This window comes from Gigantopelta aegis, chromosome 3 (genome assembly GCF_016097555.1).
Source record: "Gigantopelta aegis isolate Gae_Host chromosome 3, Gae_host_genome, whole genome shotgun sequence".
Lineage (NCBI taxonomy): Eukaryota > Metazoa > Mollusca > Gastropoda > Neomphalida > Peltospiridae > Gigantopelta > Gigantopelta aegis.
In genome coordinates, this window is record NC_054701.1 from 10,429,048 (window position 1) to 10,454,159 (window position 25,112).

The window sequence follows — 25,112 nt, forward strand, 5'->3', positions numbered from 1 at the left end:
TTCTAAAACAAAAACAAATGTCCTCTTTCATCATCCACTTCAGTGTTCGAAACAAGTTTACTTGCAAAAATGCATATTCATATTCCAAAACACAGGCACTGGTACTTCTTTTCATCAAACCACATTGTGGTAGTAAAATCTGGGGTAATCAAATGAACAAAACAATTTGTGGACAGTGGATAGTCCAGAGCCATTTCTGGAATAAGAGTGGAGTGACCAGAGACCATATTCATTTTGTGTCCAAGCTAAATTACATAATGATCATTTTGTACAGCAGAAATCTGTCCTAAAATAACATTTACAATTTATTTAACATTAGTGAATATTTCATCAAATTAAATACTACTGAGAGAAAAAAACCCCTACATGAGTGGCCGTTAAATACCATGGATCTAATCTAAAGAAAAATAGCAAGCTGGATTAATTTTTAAACAAAGTTTGTTTTATTTAACGACGCCGCTAGAGCACATTGATTTTTTTATCTTATCATCGGCTATTGGACGTCAAACATATGGTCATTCTGACACTTTTTAGAGGAAACCCGCTGTCGCCACATAGGCTACTCTTTTTACGACAGGCAGCAAGGGATCTTTTATTTGCGCTTCCCACAGGCAGGATAGCACAAACCATGGCCTTTGCTGAACCAGTTATGGATCACTGGTCGGTGCAAGTGGTTTACACCTGCCCATTGAGCCTTGCGGAGCACTCACTCAGGGTTTGGAGTCGGTATCTCGATTAAAAATCCCATGCCTCGACTGGGATCCGAACCCAGTACCTACCAGCCTGTAGACCGATGGCCTGCCACGACGCCACCGAGGCCGGTTAATTTTTAAACAAGATGCAAGATAAATAGTATCTAATGGACACACATGTAGTATTCTATTTTCACATGCTTCTTTCCAACTAAAACTTATGTCACAGAGTAATCAGTTTCAGGTCAACTTTATTGTCACAATTAATTCTGTTTGTTTCATTGGATGGTATGACAATTGTTACCAGGTCAACATCTAATAGCAGCCAATCATATGTCTTTAAATCAACAGCAGTGTGTTATTGCTGAGAGATCACAAAAAACCCACATGGTGTTCTTACCAACGGGTGTGTAACAAAGGTTATTCTTTATGTCACTTGCTGTGTGTGCTACTAATCACATTTATTTGATGACCCCAAGCAACTTCCACATTTGGTTTCAATGATAAGACTGCAGGTTGTCTTGTAGGTAGTTGAAATTAGTAGGTGCAGATTTTGCAAGTAGTTTCAAAACATTATTTCGAACACTGCATCTACAAAGGTCAGAACTTGATCAAATACATTTATAAATGCTAAAAGCCTTACATTATACTCTGGATCAATTTCATAACTCCCATGTTTATTGTTTCCTACTCAACTATTAGGTCAAATCATACAAACAAGGACTAACATGATAGTGTTAAAAACTTAATACTGAATACTTAGCCTGACATCTTAACTTAAAAAAGCTGCCACCAAATAGGCTACCCAATAAGCTGCATGGAAATGTTCAAGCAGCACATGCCACAGCCTTTGATATACAAGTCATTGATATACAAGTCATGGATTACTGGTTGGTACAGATCTATCTTCACCATGGGCAAAATCAAGGTGAGCTGAAGATCACTCTCCTGAAATGGCACCAGGCGAGTAATCACATGTGTTTCAAATAAAATGTATTAAAAAATTTAACTGCAAGGCATATCTTCATCTGGACCAATGGGATGACTTTATCTTGTTATGAATGTAATGGAAATTTAATTGTCCTTTTAAATCTACACTTTTCTCGTTTACATTACACCAATTTTGTGTTGCTGATGCTAGAAAATGTTATATGCTGACATACCTTTTCAAAAATTCCCTTGGAGAGATCCACTGATCTCTTGTCCATGCTCCTCACATTGGGCTACACATCAGCAATGCTTTTATGTCATCCTGTTCAGCCATTGCCCGAACACATACATAAATAAATATATCAGACAACGCTAAAATCCATAGGATAATTAATGGCAATAGATTATATTAAAATATTGTGAAATAAAAATAGGATCAGACCAAAAATATGTTCAAAGTAACAAAATTACAAAATTGATGTTTTAAATGATGACAGGAAGGACATCTGACATGACAAAATATTGTCGAAGCCAAGCTGCAAATGGACTTATTTGTAACATGTTCAAGATTACCGGCACAAACTGAAAATATATGGTCAATGCAGATTTATTACATGAAGATAATGCAACTAAATATACCAAATTTCATTGATCATTTCACCCAGGCATTTTACACGTATTATAATTTATTACCATCAGGTACTAAAAAATCATTATGCAGCTGACCCTAGCTTTCAGGCTGTGTAAAATATGATCGGCATTTACAGCTTTTTTACCATTAGTTTACACAATACTTAAAACACTGCTTTTATTATCAACTCTAGCAATAGAAGTTTCTAGTTGTTTTGGTGTTGCTCAAAATACATTTTATACAAACCAGAAAAGGTATCTACCTCTGAAACTAGGGTCAACAGTTTTAAAACAATGCCTAAACTGATTTCACACATTCACAAAATATGAATAATTAATTATGTTGTTAGGAAACACAAATTCAATATAATGAGTATGACATGGTGATACTGAAGCGGATACATCTTTCAAGCTGAAATTGCTGCCAGTTAAATAAGTTACAAAATATAATAACAAGCCGTATATATTTTCATCAATAAATCTGCACATATTTTAGGTAGGCCAATTAAAATGTTCTTGTTATAAAGAAAAAATGGACAATTCCACCAAAAACAAACATGTTGTTGATGCTAATATATGCAACGATAAATGCTGCCATTTGGTTACAATGGTGAAAGAATGCAGGGATTTATATAAATGACTACAGTTCACTACATGCACAGCGCTATTAACTTCATGCTCCATATTAAGTACAATGTCAATTCCGATACAGATAATCAAACCATTTTAGTAGCATATTTGTGATGTTTAACAAAATATTAACTGGTATAGTAAATAATTTATTACTTACATATTGATTAGTGAAGAAACCAAACCACAAACCAATCCAGGTAACTATTTTAAATATACATTGTTCAACACTTTTGTACAGTTAATGCAACAAACAAATATTTTAAAATAAAATATTTCAGATATGTGACAGCCATGTCAAAAAGTAGTAGACAAAATGGTAACCAATTCCAGAAACATATCTTTATCTCATAAATGCCATAGATCTGAATTTCAAATACAAAAAGCTTAAAATGATCAACTGATTGGGATGAATTAATGTGCAACCTTGATTAAGGGTTTACAATTTGCTGAATTTGCCAAGCATACATATGATTAAGTTCTTTCAAGGAATTTTTTTCTTAATTTGAAAGATTAAAAATCATTCCACCCCTGTAATATCTTCAAACCTTTTGGTCTCAACAGTAAAATAAGTTCACTGGGCACTGGAAATGTAACAGCCATTGTGTGGTTCAAAAACGTATTGCACAAAAAACCTCACTAATTACAGGCTACTGACCAAATTCTTCTCCCATTAATAATTTGTTAAATAAGCAATGTATTGGCCTTAAAAAACATTGAAGTCATTTTACAACTTCAATAGAGTAGGATGTATATCAGGGAACTTCACTTGAAATGATGTGTATTATAGAATTTATTACCCACCTTGTTAATGTCTGGGTGTGTCGTACAAATTTCATATGCACCACAACTTGCTTATTAGTTGCAAAATATCCTTAATTTGGTAAGCAACGTCATCTTCCCTGTTCTTAACTGTGTGCATTCCCATGTCTTGATGGGATATGTTGGAAGTAACCGTCAGAATTTATATTATTTAAAAGTGGGTTATAAATAAAATACAACGCTTGTTTGTTGCTAGATACCATTTTTATGAAACCTGTTAACTTCCCATGGTATCAGACTTCACTTTTGTATGGTCAGATACCATGGAAAGTTCCTGAGTTCCGTATATCTAGTGTAGCATTCTCAATTTCTCTCCATCAGTGGACCTACTGCAAAGTTATTAAACTTTCGGCATGACCACTATACTAGTATCAAAGTATAGGGCAAATGCTGTTCTGTGCAACAGATATAACAGACTTCATGCTGCTAGCTGAAAGGAGTAGCCTTTTGATAGAGCATGATTTCACATTTGAAACCTTCTACCAATAGATTCTATTCTTTTCTATTTTAAATTAAAAGGTTATTAAAGTTCTGCAAAATGTTGCATAAGACTGCCACGAGGTTTGCATATTGTAGTAAATGACAGAATATCAATATAGGAACAGTACTCGAAAAAAAAATTACCGTACAAAATGTAGACTAGTTCTGGTCTTTTATTCAATATACATGGAATTCAAGGGAAATTATTGAATGGGTAAAAAATGTCTTTAGATATATTGTAATAAAATGTTAAATGCCTTCACAGCCGCATTTTGGGATCAAACTCCCTCCCCACCTTCACAAGCAAAATTTCTAACTTTTCAATACATTTCCAGGAGAGCATGTCTAGGAACCCCCCTCCCCCCCCACACCCCCCCTGTACACGCACCTGATTCCAATAGTGTGAAGTTATTATATTCTTACAAGGCTCAATGAGTACATACCTATGAACAGACTGCAATAAAACAGAATTCAACAAATTTACAAACAAGTTAGTCAATCAATATATCACAGTCAAACTACAATCACAACATATTACTTCATTAGTTTAGTTCTAGATAATACCATTTTCTGTCATTTTAGTAATCAACTGGTGAACTCAAAACCACAACATTTCCAATCCAATATTAACAACAAATCAAACAATGAAAGTCTGTATGCATGCAGACACAGAAACATCAGAAATGTTTGGTCCCAGGTTTTTTTATTTAACACAACCACATTGTAGGTATGTTTAAACAAGACTTGACTGATCACCATTTAGTAGGACCACAACAGAAATATGTTGCAGTTTACTTTAGTGGCCTATGTGGAAAATACCCTATTTCTTTGACAAACATTTTCTCGGTGCTACATGCGTTTACTTCACGTATTTACAGTGGCATACCTAGAGTATGGTAGGTATGGCACGTGCCCTGGGCACTTGAAAGAGGCGCCACTGAGCAGTTTCTATTAAAGTCAGACGTTATCTAAAAGATGGGTGTCAGATGTTTGGATAGGGGCATAATTTCAGTGCTTGCCATAAGCACTATTTTCCGTAAATATGCCACTGTGTATTTATGTAAGATTTCAAAGTCTGACTGATGATATATATATATATAAATATATATCAAGCCAGTGGGAAAAACCCCCCACAACTGACAAATTGTGTTGATTTGATTAAAAATGGACAGACTGCCATAAAAAAAAAAACAATGAAAGTTTTGTAATTCAAAGTCAACAATATATTGGACAAAATTCCCAAAAATACAAGGCGAAAACATTAAGAAATTTTCGCATGATTTGTTAACTTTTTATGAATGATGCATTTGTAAAAAAAAAGGATTCAAATAATATGTAACACTGCATTTATGCTTATACTTATAAGTAGACTAATAGTTTACTTAACTAGAGACAATATATCCGCTAAAGTAACCTTAATTTCCATTCCTTGCTCCCCAAAGACAGTACACTACTTTCTAACAATAAATAGCATGAAATAAACTACATTGGCAAGGAGCATCACATAAAACCCCACAGTAAAACAAATTGCAACTGGTGGAGGAGGTGTGGCATTAAAATCTGCTGATAAAAAAATAACCAGGAACAAAAATATTTTCCTGAGTTTGATTATAATGACAGCAGTAGCAACATATTTTGTTCCGTTTATACTCGACTGTAGTACTAACCTGAATATAAAACATCACATGCATGACTACACCAATCAAATGACTCACAGATTCCAAATCAAGTTCCGCATTTTTTAAATACCAAACATCAGCTACATGAAAACCAAATGAGACATCACAGTGATTTCAACAGACAATGTGTACCACACTAACTGTGCCAATCGACAAGGTGATGCACAAATCTCACACAGACACCTCGTACGATGAATCATATATACTCTGGCTATTTTCGTTTCTCTGTTGCCGAGACTCTGCCAATCTCTGATTTTGAGCCCGTTTGTGTTGGTCGACAGTCTGACTAACTTCCAGAGCACGAACGAACGACAACGGCCGCCTTGGGGCGGAATAGTCCTCATCCTGTTTGATAGCACCAATTATGGAATTTGGCATTGGCTGGCTGGGGCCAGACATAGGTGGCCCAGCCTGTTCAGTCCTTGTTCTATGCTGGTACAACTGTGGACTGTTTTTTTCTACTCTCGACCGAGGATACTGACTTTCTGGATCTGGGTACTTGTGTTGGCCCTCGGACTCCCTCCTTGCCGGAGGGTGGTGAGAATTCAACTCTTCCCTTGAGCGGCTCTGCTGAGAGTAAACAGGACTAAACTCTTTTGGAGATTGATTTGAGAGACTGTTTTTGTACCCAAGTCTAGAGTCTGAAGGAGGGTAATTGTTTTCATTGTAATGCGCAACAGGCACAGAATCTCTAGAAGTTCTGGAATGATTATATGTGGGTGCATGTTTCATGGCTACATTCCGGCGGTCTATGTATTTCTGATATCCTTTTGGAATCCCTCGTTGTAAAACAGGACTGTTGATCTCACCGTAGCTTGGAATCACTGGCGTCATAGGGGTGACTGGTGAAGGCTTGCCGGAAAGATTTGAATCCTCAATTGTTGCTATAGGTGCCTGGTCAGGTTGAAGACTACTCTTGTGCTTGGGTGACCAATGTAAAGGTCTTTCGTACAAACTGCGATTTTTGGGACGTGGAGACTCGTGTGACACATGATTTGCTTGACTTGCATTAAATGTAGCACCCACTGCCATTGGCTGAGGCTGTGTATTATCAAAGAGATTAGTGTAGGAATCGCTCTGCTTTCTTGTCGGTGGAGAAGGTTCGCAATCCAGCGACTGGCTGCCCTTGTAGTCCTCTTCCCAGTCAACAGTGTAACGGTTCTGAAACAAACAATACAGTTTGTAAGCTGGCTCAAATATCAAACACTAACTTGAACATACAACACACTCACACACACACTGGCATGAAAACATTTATTGCTGTTACTAATGCACATCATGTACCCAGGCATATTGTTTGCGCATGTCTACATTTCAGTAACCCGTTTTTCATTCGTCCATCACCTGGATTTATATGATTGGATTATAATTGTGTGAAATTTGTGCAATGGGATCGATTAAGTTTCTTTTGGACAAACTAGATACTGTACCCAATTCAGAAGGCACTGTCAGATTAAGGAATTTATTGTTCTTTATTATAAAGAAAACCATTTTGTATTATGGGTACTATGGCAACCGAGTGGCATTGGCAGAGAAACAGTTTATGTACGTAATGTGACTTTCTTATGATATTAAGAATCTACACAAATAATATATTTAAACATATACAACAAAGTAAATAATTTTTACATAACCAACTCGCACCCAAATACTAACAGAATCACTAGAAAACATAGACAACTAGATGTGATCACAAAACTCGGTGAAAAAAACACAAAAAAACAAACAGAGAAAAGGAACTAGCATGGCAAACAAAAATAGGTTGCATGTTATGTATGGGCCCTAAACAAAACAAATTATAATTAAATATTGAAGATACTGAACTGAAAATGTTATTCTACTTAGCTTAGTAAATGGTTTAACATGTCCATATACCACTTGGGTTTTAAACACACATATCCTGAGTCCCGCCTCCGATAGGATCGGGGGTCTGACTTGGGATTTGGATAACCTAACAAATACGGTCAATTTTTAAATTTTGAATATTAACACCAAAAGTATAAAAAAGGGGAAAATTGGGGTTAATAAATTTTGGCTGCGCCCTTAAAGAAAAATATTAACATTCCTAACCTATATAAATTATTAATGTAATATAATTTCGGTGCAAATTTAGATGGGCTAGTCTAAAATTAATAATTATTATTGAACAGTATTCATTAAGCCCAAATTATGCATTGTGTGCAAGTCAAGAGTGGCTGGATTTCTACTATTCTTACCTACTCCACATGTTCAAGTAAAAATGGCACCAGTATGTTTTAATGCTGTGTTATAAACTCTATATAAAAGTTGGTACTCACTGCACTGCTTTTGCTGCCACTTCTCTGAATACCATTAGAGTTTGTCTCTCGATACAACTTCACGTCTTTATCCGCGGCCACGTACGTGACCTTTGATGAATCGATCTGTATTGTTCTCGTTTTTGGAATGTATGAAACTAACCTGTAATGGTCAAATAGAACATTATACACTGAAATGAAAACAAGAAGTGAAAACGGTTAGTCTACTTTCATTACAGGTATTTCGCCCTCAAACTAATCTGAGCAATAGTTCTGTAAAATGCTTTAAAGGTTTCTTACTTGAGCTATTATTATTATTCTATGTACATCTATGTGCACGTCCCATTTGCTTATTGAGTATGTAATAAGCTATGACGTTTAAAGTGCCTGTACTTGTGTGCGTATAAAGTGGCAGTCCGAGAGAGTTGGAACAACACATGGTCAAGATCAATTCTCCTTTGTTAAAAGTTTGTTTTATTAAGTATCGGCTATTGGATGTCAAACATTTGGTAATTGTGACATATAGTCTTAGAGGAAACCCACTACATTTTTCCATCAATAGCAAGGGATCTTTTATATACACCATCCCACAGACAGGATAGCACATACCATGACCTTTGATATACCATAATTCTTCTTTGTAGACAAAGCATCTAACACTGAATCTTGACTGCACATGATTTCTCTATCCTTTTATGTTAGCAAAAAAATATTTTGTTTTGTATAACATCACCATTAAAGCACATTTATTTATAAATCACTGGCTATTGGATGTCAAACCACATTTATTTATAAATCACTGGCTATTGGATGTCAAACCACATTCATTTATAAATCACTGGCTATTGGATGTCAAACCACATTTGGTAATTTTTTTAAACAAAGTCCTAGAAGAAACGCACTATTTTTTTCATAAGCAAAATGTTATCTTTTATATGCATAGTATATACCAGTTGTAGGGCACTGGTTGAGAAGGAATGATTGTTTTATTTAATAATGCACTCAACACATTTTAAATAAGGTAATATGGTGTTGGACAATATATGATAAAGGATCAAACCTGCTGTTACCATGCAATCAGCTAATTTTTCACACAAGAAAATAAAGATTGAACAACTTCACAGCAGTATTACAATAATCTAGATCAGACATAACAAAATGTATAGTTAAAAACTCTAATAACTTATGATGAAAATGAGACTAAACTCACTTTGGCCACTGAGGTCCACAGAGTGCATATGCACAGTTTGACTTGCACCCACGAGAAAACGGATTGTGACCACCTTTAAACTTCCCTGTGACCTGAAACAGAACTCTTCGAGTTAACAAGTTGTATAAACCATTCATTTTTGCCCAATGTTACAAACTAAAAACACTTTAAATGTGGCAAATAAAATTTGTAACACAATAAAACCCCTCTAAACTGAACATCCACAGGACCAAGTAAAAGTTTGGTTTTTAGGCCTATCAGGCTTGAGGTTTTTAATTCTGATTCATGGAACATTTTGTTCAGTATTGCTACACAGATTTAAAACTTTAAACAGTAGTTGCTAATCAATTTTCAATTGACTAGAACTATCACCAATCAAGATTTTGAAAACAAAATGTTCCCTGCTGATTAATACAATTCTGTTGTGTATTGATATTTTTAAAAAGTGACATAAGTTTCAGAAATGAAACCAATTGAATGTAGATAAAATAGAACATTCAAAATATTTTAACAGTGACTTTTGAAAATGGAAATGGAAATCAACATTAAATAAACTATTAAGTGGCAGTGCAAACAATGAACACAGTAAATGAAATATTGCTTGTCAGTCACCATCGTAAATGCTATGTGGGACTGCAAAACTCCACCTAATTCGACTTACATTAAAGCTCCAATACACAGTGCAATTATTTACTATAGTTAATTAAACATCAAAGCTACTTGTCAACAACTAGCTACCTGTAATAATGATCACGTTACACTGACAGCTACATTGTAATTATCTGACGACTCCTAATCAATGATATTTGGAGCAATTAGTGGTGCCATTATGATTTATATTAATCCAGTTGTCATGTTTTCATTTCATTTTAACTTATTTTCGTGTTGGAGCCGGTACCGGGCTGCGAACCCTGTACCTACCAGCCTGAAGTCCGATGGCTTAACCACTGCGCCACCAAAGCAGTTTTTCTGGGGCACAATTTACATTAAATAAACACACTGAGACTAGATTATGCATCTGGGGTTCAATTTAGAGAAGTAAGATGGACCATGAAAACTGCCATTTTGAAGACAATCCAATTTACCCAGGGTCGAGTTTTGAGGGGTTTCTCTGTACATTAACCAAAATGTAAATTTCGACAATTGGCATCTTTTAACAAGCTTTTATTCTGAACATATCTTGCTAGGTAAAGATAAAGTAGAGCACGTGGCAAAAACACCCAACCCAAAACAATCACTATATATATTATAAAATAATCAAAGTATCTTTGCATTCAAATGTGTTTCTCTCTCAAAAATCATTCATCAATGGGGTTTTCTTGTTAGCATTTTTAAAAAATAATTTAACTTATGATAATACAAAATCTAAAAAGGAGAATCAAGGTGTAGTAATTATATTTAAAACATTCAAAAGACCTGTTCATTTGTAGTCCTTCCTCTGGAGACGAGCACCACATGGAATCCCGAGAGACCGGCCACAGGTATCAACAACAGACCTATTATACACATGAGAACAATACTGCTGTTGTCAAGGAGATTTACAGTTGAGTTACCTACACACTGATACACTCAATTTACTGTCAACATTTGCATTCACATATTTTAGTTATTTTTAGTATTTCTACATCAAGTTTTGTTGGATTGATATCTGCTCTGCAAAACAAATAATAATACATTTTCATGAAAGATATTTTTCTATTGTCACTTATGGAAAACCAAACTTACTTATATATTACTGTGATATTCAAATATGAGGGGGTAAAAATGTAGAGAAAGCATGTCTGGAATGGGCTATTAATGCAGTACTTACCTAAAAGGAAATGTCAATAAAATACTGATAGCACAGTGTTATGTATTGCTATGATGGACAGTAATGTGAAGAATGGCCATTGCTAAGCACTGCTATGCCTAAATAATAAGCAAAATATTTCATGATACTACAACATCAGAGTATTTTTGTAAACAATATACTAAAAACTATTGGAGCAGACAGTGAAAGTCTGTTTTATTTAACGACACCACTAAAACATATTTATTAATCATCGGCTACTGGCGTCAAAAATATGATAATTCTAACATGTAGTCTTTGAAGAAACCCACTAAATGTGTTTCATTCTCATATCATATAAATTGTGATAAGATATTGATATATTGAAAAACATTTTATAATATTATTATTAATAATCCAAATACAAACTAAGAAAGAGACAAATATAAACATTTAAAAGATTGAAACCTATAATTGTGGGCAGTATAATTTTTTTTCCAATATATATTTTTTTTTGTTAAAACACTCACCCTGTACACTGTTAAATTAGCCCATTGCTTTAATTTGACTAATAAGTTTTTCTTTAAATTAACCACATTTAATAATTTTCAAGGAAATATTCCACATCTCTAAACTGGCGGAAACAAAATCTGTTCATGAAGGTTAGACAGAATCCTCTTACAGAACACACAAAATATTGTTTAATAATACAAAGGATACGAAACTGTGGTGCCGACATCTCCAATCATTTCTTTGTGGTCCAGCATATAGAGGACGCAGTGAGAAAATATACTAAGTTTATGCACTAACAGAGTACATAAAAAGAGAAAAAAGTAACGGTAGTTCCTCTTTCCTATGCAGTTGTTGAGCCAAGGACAATGATGATCAAATGTCTGTAGATAAAGAAAACCAGTACATGGTCAAATGTCTGTAGATAAAGAAAACCAGTACATGGTCAAATGTCTGTAGATAAAGAAAACCAGTACATGGTCAAATGTCTGTAGATAAAGAAAACCAGTACATGGTCAAATGTCTGTAGATAAAGAAAAGCAGTATATGGTCAAATGTCTGTAAATGTATGGTCTCACTACACAGATCACTTCCTGGTTGAGAGTTCATTCATCACGGTCCACTATAGTTCCTAACTGTGACACAAGTTATGGTTCACATATTCACTTCTAGGAAATGGTGAAGACTTAAAACAATATGTATGTTTAATGGTTAGCCTTCTGGCTGTATTTTGCCCATGCTAATTTGTAATATTGTGCATTGACCTTTTGGGACAGGGATGTATAGCGCAAGAGACAGCTGAAGTGAATCGGTTAATGAACCACCTGTTCGGACCGGTACTACAGCCAGATGAGGTCATATAGCAAAAAACTGAGACAGAAATGTTCTCAATTTTGGAGTGAAAATAAACGCTTATATAATATATGTTTGCAATGGTGTATGTTGTTAGTGCCAACGAGAACCCGTTCTATTGGCAATCTTCATTTAAAGTTGGGTAATTTAACATGGGTTTCAATGGCAGATGACATCTGTGTAGTGAAACCTAAGAAAAGCAGTATATGGTCAAATGTCTGTAGGTCAAGAAAAGCAGTATATAATCTAAAATATGAAAGTAATCAAACATTCAGTGGAATCTTATGCTAGGTTCAGACTGTCAACTGACATGACGAAGTTGGCCAACTTGACAGTTGTGTTGTAATTTTCTCAACTGCCAACTTACGATGGGTGTGCTCAGATTAACAACTAATAATCAGTCGTATAAGTCGTGTACAACAAAAATCGAGTTGCTTAGACTAGCATCTGGAGTCGTAGAAGTCTTGAAAGCAGAAAGTTGACCAACTGTGTGGTGGCAGTTGGTAGTCTGAACCTTGCATAAGATTATATACATAACCGATGTAATATTAAAACTGCATTGTGTAAGATTAAATGAAGCAAATGGTGTCAAACATACTGAGGTTACATTTTGGGGGGGGGGGGGGGGGGGGGGTTAATTGATCATCAGTTTGCAGCAACTAAATAAATAAACCAATAAAAGTCTTTGAATAAAGTGTAAACAAACTGAAGTAAAAACAAAATTAATCAACCTCAGACCACAGGACAAAATGCTAATGTTTCAATTTTACATGCACACAATCATAAAACCTGAACATAATTATTAGCAATGCATAAAACAGGTCCACTAAACCAATTAATCAAAACATTACCACTTCCAACATACGCAACAAACAAGTTTAGTTTTTTACCCTAAAGAGTGATAACTGCCCATTTGTATCAAATGGCCAGGTATTTAAAGCACTGGCTGGGAAATAAGTATCTTGATGTAGCATATCATTTAGTCTGTCCTATCCTCCTACAGAAGAGTTTTTTTGTAAATAATTTCAGTTTGGTTTGTCACCAGAAAAAAAAGAGTCAGTGGTTTAGAAATTATATTTCTATGTGCAATTTAGAAAACAATCAGCTCATAAATAAATAACTTCTAGTAAATTTCATAGTATGAAAAATGGTGTTCCCTGTGAGAGGACTTTATATGCTAGGGTTTAAAAAAAGAAAAATTAAACAAGAAACAGCATTATGTACCTCAATACAAGTATTACAGACACTGCAATGTGAACACCGTGGCGGTCTGTAGAACTGACAAGTGGTACACCATTTCATCCGCACAGTGATGCCTTTTATCTCAACATTTTTGTACAGTGGTGCTCGAAAATCATCATCTTTTGATTCATCTTCATGAGCTGAAAAAACCAGCATATTGTTACTAATATGTCATATATCGAAGACATAAAACTAATGTAAAAACAGCTTATTCTTTACAATGACTGTAAAAACTACCTGTAAATGTAGATGGACACAAAGCACAATAAGATCTTGATACAATGACTGTCATTACTACAACTAAACATTGTCGCAAACTAACGTACCTGTAAATGTAGATTGACGCAAAGCACAATAAGATCTTGATACAATGACTGTCATTACTACAACCAAACATTGTCGCAAACTAACGTACCTGTAAATGTAGATTGTCACAAAGCACAATAAGATCTTGATACAATGACTGTCATTACTAGTTACAACCAAACATTGTCGCAAACTAACGTACCTGTAAATGTAGATTGTCACAAAGCACAATAAGATCTTGATACAACGACTGTCATTACTAGTTACAACCAAACATTGTCGCAAACTAACGTACCTGTAAATGTAGATTGTCACAAAGCACAATAAGATCTTGATACAACGACTGTCATTACTAGTTACAACCAAACATTGTCGCAAACTAACGTACCTGTAAATGTAGATTGTCACAAAGCACAATAAGATCTTGATACAACGACTGTCATTACTAGTTACAACCAAACATTGTCGCAAACTAACGTACCTGTAAATGTAGATTGTCACAAAGCACAATAAGATCTTGATACAATGACTGTCATTACTACAAGTTCAACCAAACATTGTCGCAAACTAACGTACCTGTAAATGTAGATTGACACAAAGCACAATAAGATCTTGATACAATGACTGTCCTTACTACAACCAAACATTGTCGCAAACTAACGTACCTGTACAACAGCGTGAAACAAAGAGTATGTAATGCTGAAACAGGGAAATATCCTTTAAAATGACTAAAACTCGACTCTTATAACAGTTACTTCTCAGACGCACGTGCGTCTTTAAAAATATTTTTTAAAAGCATTTTGTGGTACTAGAAACACCACGATAAACAGAAACACTTAGAGTGTACGGAAATGGATAATCTAAACAATAAAATATAAGGAATGTTTGATTCCAGTGATCATAAATGGTTCTAATAGTTAAAAATATGCCTTAGTGTAAAAAAATATAGGACATGTCCCTTTAATGTTATTCTGCCCATTACACGAGAATTCACATCTTCAGACAAGAAGGGAGATAACTTTTGACAAAATTCACTACAATGTCAAAGTGACCCAAGGACGAATGTGGTTGTTGTACTTTGAATGTATTGCCTATCCGGAATGTGCTATGAGTCACAATCAGCTGCCAATGCGTTCTTAATGTATCAGTGTTCACTAGTAATAGGAATGTGATACACTTGTGTAAAAATAAAAGATGAAATGACACTTAAAAAATTGTAAACTTTATACCACACTAAAAGAAAGGTTATTTTTCAGCTTTTCAGATGAAATCCAGTGTCTTCATTTTAAAGTCAATCATTTTACACTAAAAAACCCTGAAATATGGATCATAGCACTACGATCACCGTATGTTATGCATCTAAATATGGATCATAGCACTACGATCACCGTATGTTATGCATCTAAATATGGATCATAGCACTACGATCACCGTATGTTATGCATCTAAATATGGATCATAGCACTACGATCACCGTATGTTATGCATCTAAATATGGATCATAGCACTACGATCACCGTATGTTATGCATCTAAGTTTAAAGTTTGTTTTTGTTAAATAACACCACTGGAACACATTCATTTATTAATCATCGGATATTGGATGTCAAATATTTGGTAATTCTGACAAAGTTTTAAGAGAGGAAACACGCTACATTTTTTCATTAGTAGTAAGGGAATTTTTATATGCAATATCCCACAGACAGGATAACACATACCACAGCCTTTGATATACCAGTCTTGGTACACTGGCTAGAAGGAGAAATAGTCCAATGGGCCGACTGCAGATCAGACAAGCTCTGAATTTATGGTGATCTTACATCACTCTTTGTGGAATAGGTCCCAGATTAAAAAAGCAGAAAAATTACATCCCTGAAGTAGGCCAGTGGCAACGTTGCTTACTGCTGCTGCCAAAGTAAACAACTTTATATGCTTAAAATCATATATATACAGAGATCACTTGATATATTACATCTATTCCTCTAAAACATAGAAAACTTGGGATAGTTTTATCAATTTGTGAATACTTAGTCTGACCACTGACCAACTGACCCCTGTTAACTTAGACTGGTCCAAACATAACAAGAGTCAATCAGTGGTTGAGGATTGTTATATCGTAACTTTCAACAATCAGGAAGAAAAAACATTTTCTATTTCTGAAAATGTCTTCATTTATAAACGTATGAGACTGTGGGCACCTGGAGAAAATCCTCAAATTCGTGCAAGAAAGATAAAGAGATATTTGGGCAAACAAAGCTTGCCTGAAACGTTTTCACCATGTATTTCCATCATTCTAATCACATTATGGAACATTTTGTTTTCAAAATCTTGGTTAGTAATATTTCTAATCATAGCAATCTCTGAAACTTGTGTAGCGAGTTGTAATCCAGGGTTCGATCTTAACGGTAGTCCGGTAGTCTGAGACTACCTGAAAATTAACAGGACTACCTGAAGCTGCAAACACGTAGTCCGTCCGACCACCTGGAAATTTTAAAATTTATTTGCCACAAATGAAACATTTTGTGGATCTATGCTAACCTATTTCAAAAAGCAGAAACAGAGGCTTGTTCAGAAAACAGTTGTATCGCAATTAACTTCACTAGTTCCCCATCACATCACATTCATTTACAGTATGCGATGCGGTTTTGTTTTTAAATGTTACCGCATCCGGACTAAACTGAACATGCGCGAGTTACACATTTTGTAGTTTATGCAGTCTTCTGCCAAAATACAATCATCTTGAATTTGGAAAATAACGTGATACCTCACACATTTTCATAGAATAGTAGTTTAATTGAAAATTTTAGGATATGGCCAGTCCTAAGTTATATAACATTAAAGAATGTTTTGATTGAACCAATTATAATTGGTCTACACATAATTACACTATATTTCAGCCATAGTACTGTCAGTGTATCAATAACAGATCACAATGAATAACAGATCGTTCGAGTTAAAACAAAAAGTTTCAAATATTTCTTTATAATAATAGTTAAGAACTATTTTATTATAGTATTATTGTAAAGAAATATTTTAAATTATAATTTTGTCTGTTATCTGTTATTCACTGTGTTGCAATATTCATAACCCAACTGGAGTAGGTAGTTGAATGTTTCAGTTTCGCATGACATAACAGTAAGCAATTTGCAGAGCCTGTGGGGGATGGGGGGCGTGTAAAGATTTTATATCAAATATATATACAGGCTCAGATCTAGGTGTCATGATCGGGGGAGAAGAAACGTCCCATATAATACCAAAGCCACTGAGCAATGCAGTAGTGTACTAATAATTTTAGTTCATATTTAACAGGTCAAGCAACATAATTTGATACAATACACTTGAAACTTCAAAGGACTATCTGAAATGAAAGCCAAGTAGTCCTGAAAAAATTACCGGCCTCGGTGGTGTCGTGGTTAGGCCATCGGTCTATAGACTGATAGGTACTGGGTTCGGATCCCAGTTGAGGCATGGCATTTTTAATCCAGATACCGACTCCTAACCCTGAGTGAGTGCTCCGCAAGGCTCAATGGGTAGGTGTAAAACCACTTGCACCGACTAGTGATCCATAACTGGTTCAACAAAGGCCATGGTTTGTGCTATCCTGCCTGTGGGAAGTGCAAATAAAAGATCCCTTGCTGCTAATCGGAAAGAGTAGCCCATATAGTGGCGACAGCAGGTTTCCTCTCAAAATCTGTGTGGTCCTTAACCATATGTCTGACGCCATATAACCGTAAATAAAATGTGTTGAGTGCGTCGTTAAATAAAACATTTCTTTCTTTCTTTCCTGAAAAAATGGTGAAGATCTAACCCTGTAATCCATGTCAATGTGCATTGATTCATCTGCAATCCTATATAGTTGTTTAGCAGTAATGCTAATATGAATAAACGTTATCCAGATTCAAGCATTTCCATGTAATTTGGGCAATAATCAGGTGATCCCCCACCCCAAATGGAAGTCTGTACGCCTATGATGGTATATTATGGTTCTAACCTACATCACCTAATATTAATATGACCTACAATATAATTTAAATTGCTCGAACCTTTAGGATATATCCCTGGATCCATGAAAGTATATTTTGGTTACATCACCTAATACTAATATGACCTACAATAGACTTAAAATGCTCAAACCTTTAGGATATATCCCTGGATCCATGAACGTTGCCAGAAACAGGTTGGCCAACATAAATATGGTGATAACTCCCTGGTAGACAGGAATTGCAATACTGTATGCAAGCAGCAGATACCTCGATCTGTGAAAATAAAACAAGGCTAAATTATACTGGGACAAATGTCCATGTGACATGAAAATAAATGCATGCAGACTATGAAGGGTCGAAATGCTATTCTATGAGTAGTGATTTTTCAGTGTAGTAATTTAAAACAAGTATTCCAGTTATGAACAGTTACAATATAACACTAACAAACATCTACATGTACAACACCGACTAGGGTTTTTTTCTGCGAAATTCAAGATGTACCTTTTCTGGGATTCTCAGATGAAATAGCGCATTTTAGTCCTAGTTCATGCAGTGCTAACTTTGGGTGATCAAAACTTTCCACCAAATTATTTTAAAAAAATGCAAAACATATACTATAATATAGTTAACACAATACTAACATTAAACAATTTTATTCACCAAATTGAAATAAAATTCATCAACTATTCTTAAAATTTGCAATTGGTAGAGCTAGCCATGTGGTGTGAAAACAACGAACACACATACCAGCCATTTTCTGTCAGCAGTACACTGTATGATGAACAAGGAGATGTGGTGTTCAAAAGTTAAATAATTAAACATTTTATATAACACAGTCAATCAACAAATTTTAATTACAGTTGTATGATGTCAGACATTTAATTAACTTAAGGAACACACTTAGGTCTAGGATTACATTAGAGGGTGATCGCAGGCATTGAAATAAGCATTGTCTAGTAACCCATATACAGGTTACCATAAAATATAGCCTGGTAACTTATAGGTTACCACAACTATAAGTTAACCCTACTAAAATGCGGACGTTCTGAAATTGTATCAGTGCACGAGAACATCGGTACGAAAAACGAAATCCGGAAGTAAATTTATTTAGTGGGTGCTGCTTAAACGCGGAATGACTATAACAGGCCGTCAAGTGAGGTGGTGGGTAAAAAAAATAAGAAAATAGGAATTTTTGTTGCCTGAAAATAGGGTTAAAATAGGAATTTTGTCCACAAAATAGGAAGAAAATAGGAATTTTGTATAAAAGTAAATGTCCCAAAATAGAGAATATTGCAAGGGCCAAGTGAGTGAGCCATCTCAAAAAACTAAATATGGAAATAGAAAACCATTGAAAACATAATAATACAGGAAAATAAGACAATGTGTATATCCTAGGAATAAATTAGGCACTTATTTTGTTTTAAGATGACCTCCCAACACCCCTTTATAGCCATCCCGATCAACCACTTTTTATTCAGACAATGCAGTGGTTGGATTTGGTTCTTTGGAGTAAGACTTTTAAAAAGCAACACAATGCAGTACACATTCCTTTTATGCTATTGAATAATAAAAGTTACAAGGTCAAATTTTAACTCTGAAATGACAGGGGTGTCGACTGAAAACCCCCCCACAAGGCATTGCTGATCCAGTGACACCATCAAAAACAGCAGCAATGGCAGTGTGTTTCTGTATGTGATTGAATGTGGGTATGGACACTATTTTTTATATTAGTTTTCTCTTGGTAGATCAACTGGATAATATAGCTGGATTTAGTAGCTGTGTGCTAACTGAATACTGAATTTTTAGAAATATGTCAAATAATTATGATACTGCAGGTGTGCACATTTAATAGAATACTTGTTACGGAAAGCAAAGCACAACCTGCAAATGAGCACTGAAGTCCTACTTCCTTAAGACACTATGCACCAGTATATCAGAGGTAATCCTAACAGCTTCAGCCTGACTTCGTACAATATAGATGTGATGAGCATTCAACAAGATCAGATATTACCAAAAAACAGAAACATATCCATAAATTCAGAAATTATAAATAAGATGACTTTATATTGCATTGTGAAAATTAATAACTGGAAGCCTGTAACCATGCATTTCATCTGCATATTCAGATTTCAATGACTATGCCACAGATGTCACAATATGCCTCATAGCAAGTCATCTGGAGCAAATGGTGTGAAGAGTAAAAAAACTGGTCAAAAGTGCCAAAAATGGGGGGGAAATTGGAATTTCATCAAAAAGAGGGATAAATAGGGGCTCATAAAAAAAAAAAAAGGGAATAAATAGGAAAAAGTAGGATACTTAACGGCCTGCTATAATTGCTTGCATTTGCAGAAATGCGTGCAAACATCGATGCAATTCCTCACAAGAAAATGAAACGTGGAACCCTGGAATGCACTGCCTGGTTTACGTTTGGAAACTACCATTCGTTCAATTATTTTTCAAAATATATAATGTCACATCCTGGCTGATTGGACTTAAAAATTTGTTATATTTAAAAAACTATTTTTCAGAAATAAAAATCCTTTTTAATTCTCCTTCTTCTCAATGTTCCAAGTATAAATAAAAGGTATAATGATGACTGGTTGTATTAAATGATTAAAATAACCACCTCGAACTTGAGCCAGGACATGACATTCAAAATGGCAGGTTAAATTGAGTAAAGATTAAAAGTATATTAAATCTCTCTATATAGAGCCAGGGCTAGCTCTGGGTAAGCATTCAATTTCGACACATTATCTATCAAACTTTAAAAATAGCATAAACTGAGTTATATTTTAACGAAATATCAATTATTACATGTAATTTTTTCGCCAAATTATAATAAAATTCGCCAATTGTTTTTATAATTCGCAAAACTGATTAGATAATGCACATGTAGGCCTACCTAAACTAAATTACTTTTATTTTCAATATTTTTGCCCTCACCATCAAGAATCAGAAACCGCGATACTGGATGTCTGGGGAAGCATGTTCGAATATTTAACATGGATTTATGTACAAACAAAAATACTATTATCAATTAATTCTATCAATAATAAACCAATTTAAAGAATATTGTATTTATACCAAATATTCCATTCTTTCTGTGGTGCGTGTATTAGTGATTAATATGTGATTTTTTAAATCATGTAACTTGAAAATGATCGATGTAAAGGTATTTGACGTCGAACAGCATTGAAAATATTTTTTAAATACATACTTTTTAGCTCAAACAAAGTTAAAACAAAATACAAATGAAAATATTTTACAAAAAAGAACTGAATATCAGCCCCAGTACTGAAAAAAATACAGGGGCGTAGCCAAAAAGTTTTTTAGCATTACGCACATCAAAGGCGTGCCTGGGCGGGGAGATTCAGGGGGACAACCTATAAAACACTCTTTGAAAGAATGTTTTAATTTAAAAATAATGCTTTGAAAGTTCACTTGGAAGGTAACCAGTCAATTCGTACCATAGTCATTTGGTACCCAATTTTACCATTTCGTACCCTGGTCATTTTGTCAATTCGTACCATGTCTGTTTGGTCATTTCGTACCTTAGTCATCTCATACCTTGGTCATTTCATACCTCAATCATTTATTGTGCAGCTTAGTTGACTGATAGTAAAATATCGAATTACTGATTTTAAAAATAAACATTAGGCTAATGCAGCTATATTGAATCCCCACCCTTAAGAAAGAAACAAACAAACAAATAACAAGAAAAAGATGATATATTACTTTTATCTTCAAACGTTTCCGCCCATCATTATATTAATTACCAACTTGCACCTTGTGTTCGAATAACATATCAAGATCTTCTAAGACAAGCTGATCTCAGAAAAATCTTAATTACCCACGAAAAGGAAGGGTGCCAGAATCACACAAAAGGTGCTCTTCGAAAATTGGGCACTTTATAGTGATGGGAAAATCAGCGTCGGCCGCCTGCTGAAAATCTGTTCCAGATTGGTGCATGTCACTGATGACTGACACCGCAACGCTAGTGATTTCAAAAGTGTTTTAACTGTAGCTTGAGTATAGTGCTGTGTTTTGTTATGAAATAAAGTTACAATGATTTCAAGATAGTATATATTTTGCTATACTTAATCATAGACTAGACCACACAGTGATATTCTACATCGATACTGACATGACTGTTGATTATAACGATTGTTTATCCAACAGCAATAAGGCAAGCATAGGCAGAGAATCTGTCGACAGTGGGTTAAGGACGTAAGCCTATATAACGGGGGGGGGGGGGGGGCAAGTCTCGAATCATATGAAATGATCATCAGTGGCAACAGTGGTTCATTTCAACCGGTGCTCACTTTACAAGGTATATTTACCATGACAAAAATAAGATACCGAGTACGAAACCACCATGGTACGAAATGGCCAAACTTTATGGTACGAGATGGTAAAAAGTAGGTGTGAAATGACCAAAACACTATGGTACGAAATGGCCATAAACTATGGTATGAAATGACTAGTAACCGTTTACATGTCAACGTTTATTCGTCAACTATAAAAATAAGATACAGAGTATGAAACCACTATGGTACGAAATGACGAAACATTATGGTACGAAATGACTATGGTACGAAATGACCATAAACTATGGTACGAAATGACTAGTAACCACTTGGAAATCGAGTACTAATTAAAATGTCATTCACTAATACTCTCTCAATATCCCCACAACTTCTTTATACTTATCTACTGCTGTTGCACCCTCTCTCTCTTTCCATCTTATAAATATCATAGAAAGCATTAACATATTTAAATAGCATATTTTGTTTAGATACTATTGTTTAAATATGTACTTTGTAAGGCAGTGACCATGGCTCCCCAACCTGTTCACTGCCTATGTTCTGGGGGCAATAAATCTTGAGAATTTTTTTTTTATGTCTACATATATTCCTTTAGAGATAAAATAGCAGCAGATAATTTAGCCTTCCCCAGCGGTCTGAGCACATTTCTTTAAAACTTTTGGCTCGACTCTATACTGAACATTTACAGAGTATGACAAATATTTTGAAAAGTCACTAGCCACAGGGCTAGTGGGTTTGTGAAAACCACTAGCCCACCAAGATAAAGCACTAGCCCAAATTCCTGATCAATTATAATTGGATTTTTATACAATTTTTTCTAACATTACACATTTACGAGTATAACAGTAAAATAAAACAAACACTTAAATCATGTTGTAACTTTCAGTTTTTTGTCGTGTTGTACGTTTCTTTTTTTTGTCAAGTGTGATCCATCGTCATTCGCGTTTTCGCTCCCCCAGGGGAAAAATAACTGAGCAAACTCATGGTTGATATCTAAACCCACTATCAAAATAATTAAATTTATTTGAGGGTAGGACAGTGTGACACACGGTAATAGATGGTTCAGTGTATTCGGTAGTGGGTTATACATTTAGGGCCCTACTATTTATGTCGCCAGGAACGGTGATGCCAATTGCTCAAATACAGGGCATTATCCCGTGTCAGACCGATATCAAAAGAATTTAACGGCGACATCTAATCCGTTGTTAATTGATGAACAAAAAAGGTATCATCTTGTATCGGCAGCTGTGACGCATTATCCAGACCGATACACAAATAGGTCAAGCAGAGTCATTGCATGTGCGTTACCATTAAAGTAAATTGTTTTCCTGATTGCCGATAACCACATGTCAGCGAAGTGTAAAATTAGAAAACAACAGGTAAATAAAACAAACACTGAAATTCAAAGCATGACCGGGCTTTACTTGATTGATATTAACCTGTCGTCGCAATTGGTGATTTCCAAGTTCTTAAGTGCGAGATTAACTACCACGTGACGTGTCCAACCAATCAAAACACGCATGTCATTAACTTGAAAGGGAAAAGCAAACAATGCATGCTGTAACTGTGGCGATGTAGAGATAGCATGTTACTGCAGTTTGCAGACCTAGTTCAAGTGGATTATCATTATATACTGATTGCGTTGTTGATATTATTCGATGACAAACGTCACAATCAAATTTATTAAACGAAATTTCAGCCGAGAGAAAAACAAAAAAACCCACCATCGAGCGATAAGGAGGGGGGTGGAAACCACTAGCCCTGCGGGCTAGTGGTTTTGCGGTTCTCACTAGCCCAAACTTAAAAACCACTAGCCACGGGTGTCGGGCTAGCAGATTTGTCGAACTCTGATTTACTTTTCTAATCTAGACTGGTTGCAAATTTAATACAAATGTTGCAATATAATGTTGTTTACTCATTTGCTGTGCATCAAGTATCTAAAATTCAGCCTAAAACATTTGTCGAAATACTAGTAGTATGTCTGCGTGAGTTTGCAAGTTTTAATTTCTGAACGTTTACAGGTCATGACGTAAACCAGTTTGCGTAAATTTAACTTTGCTTAACCAACACGCGAACAGAACGGCGGTTCGCGTGAAATATTGTTCCCTGTATTATTATAAAACGTTTATAGAAAAAATGTATGCATTTTTAAATAGAAAGGTAGGCTAGGTAGAAATGGTAGACTCAAAGAGTTCTGAATTTCCACCAGGTTTAACTTTAATCATAATCCTGAGCGTGTACCTAATTCTAACCCTAATCCTGATACATGTTGTATAGAACTGGGGAAAAGTCATAACACTTATTGAAAATGAAGCAGGGTTGCAAAACATGAAAGAGGGGTGCAGCTACCCCCCTAAAATTATTTTAAAAGCACTAGCCAGAACACTACATTCACAAGCTGGATTAAGCTACATACAGAATGCAAAATGCAATGTGCACATCATTAAATTAGGTATACACCATAAAATCACAAACAACAGATAATCACGTTCGGGTTTCACCTAAATTCCTACACTACAGAATCGTCATGCTCAAAGACTAAAAAGTAGACAGTAGTCGGGAGTAGACCGATTTAAATTTTCTTACAAAACTGCAATGGCAAACTTACATAAACACGAAGTACAATGAGGTACAGATAATTATTAGACCCCAAGCACACGTGGCGGGTATAATGCGGGTTGAACACTCGCACCGAGACATAACTAATACATATAATTAAATCATAATATACAAATCAACCCCAAAAACAAGGAAAGATGGCATTTCTTCTCCCCTAAG

At 35.1% G+C, this 25,112-nt stretch overlaps 1 protein-coding gene across 1 annotated transcript; it reads right to left on the reverse strand.

Moving 5' to 3' along the window:
* Positions 1-761: 761 nt before the first annotated feature.
* On the reverse strand, positions 762-25,097 carry LOC121367503 (palmitoyltransferase ZDHHC5-A-like). The gene is made up of 8 exons (XM_041491721.1): positions 24,943-25,097; positions 18,161-18,282; positions 13,704-13,861; positions 11,838-12,010; positions 10,766-10,868; positions 9,350-9,441; positions 8,161-8,302; positions 762-7,024 (listed from the first exon to the last, which is right to left on the reverse strand). Exons 1-8 carry the CDS (start codon positions 25,032-25,034, stop codon positions 6,035-6,037), a joined length of 1,872 nt encoding a protein of 623 aa, XP_041347655.1. The 5' UTR covers positions 25,035-25,097; the 3' UTR covers positions 762-6,034.
* Positions 25,098-25,112: the final 15 nt, after the last annotated feature.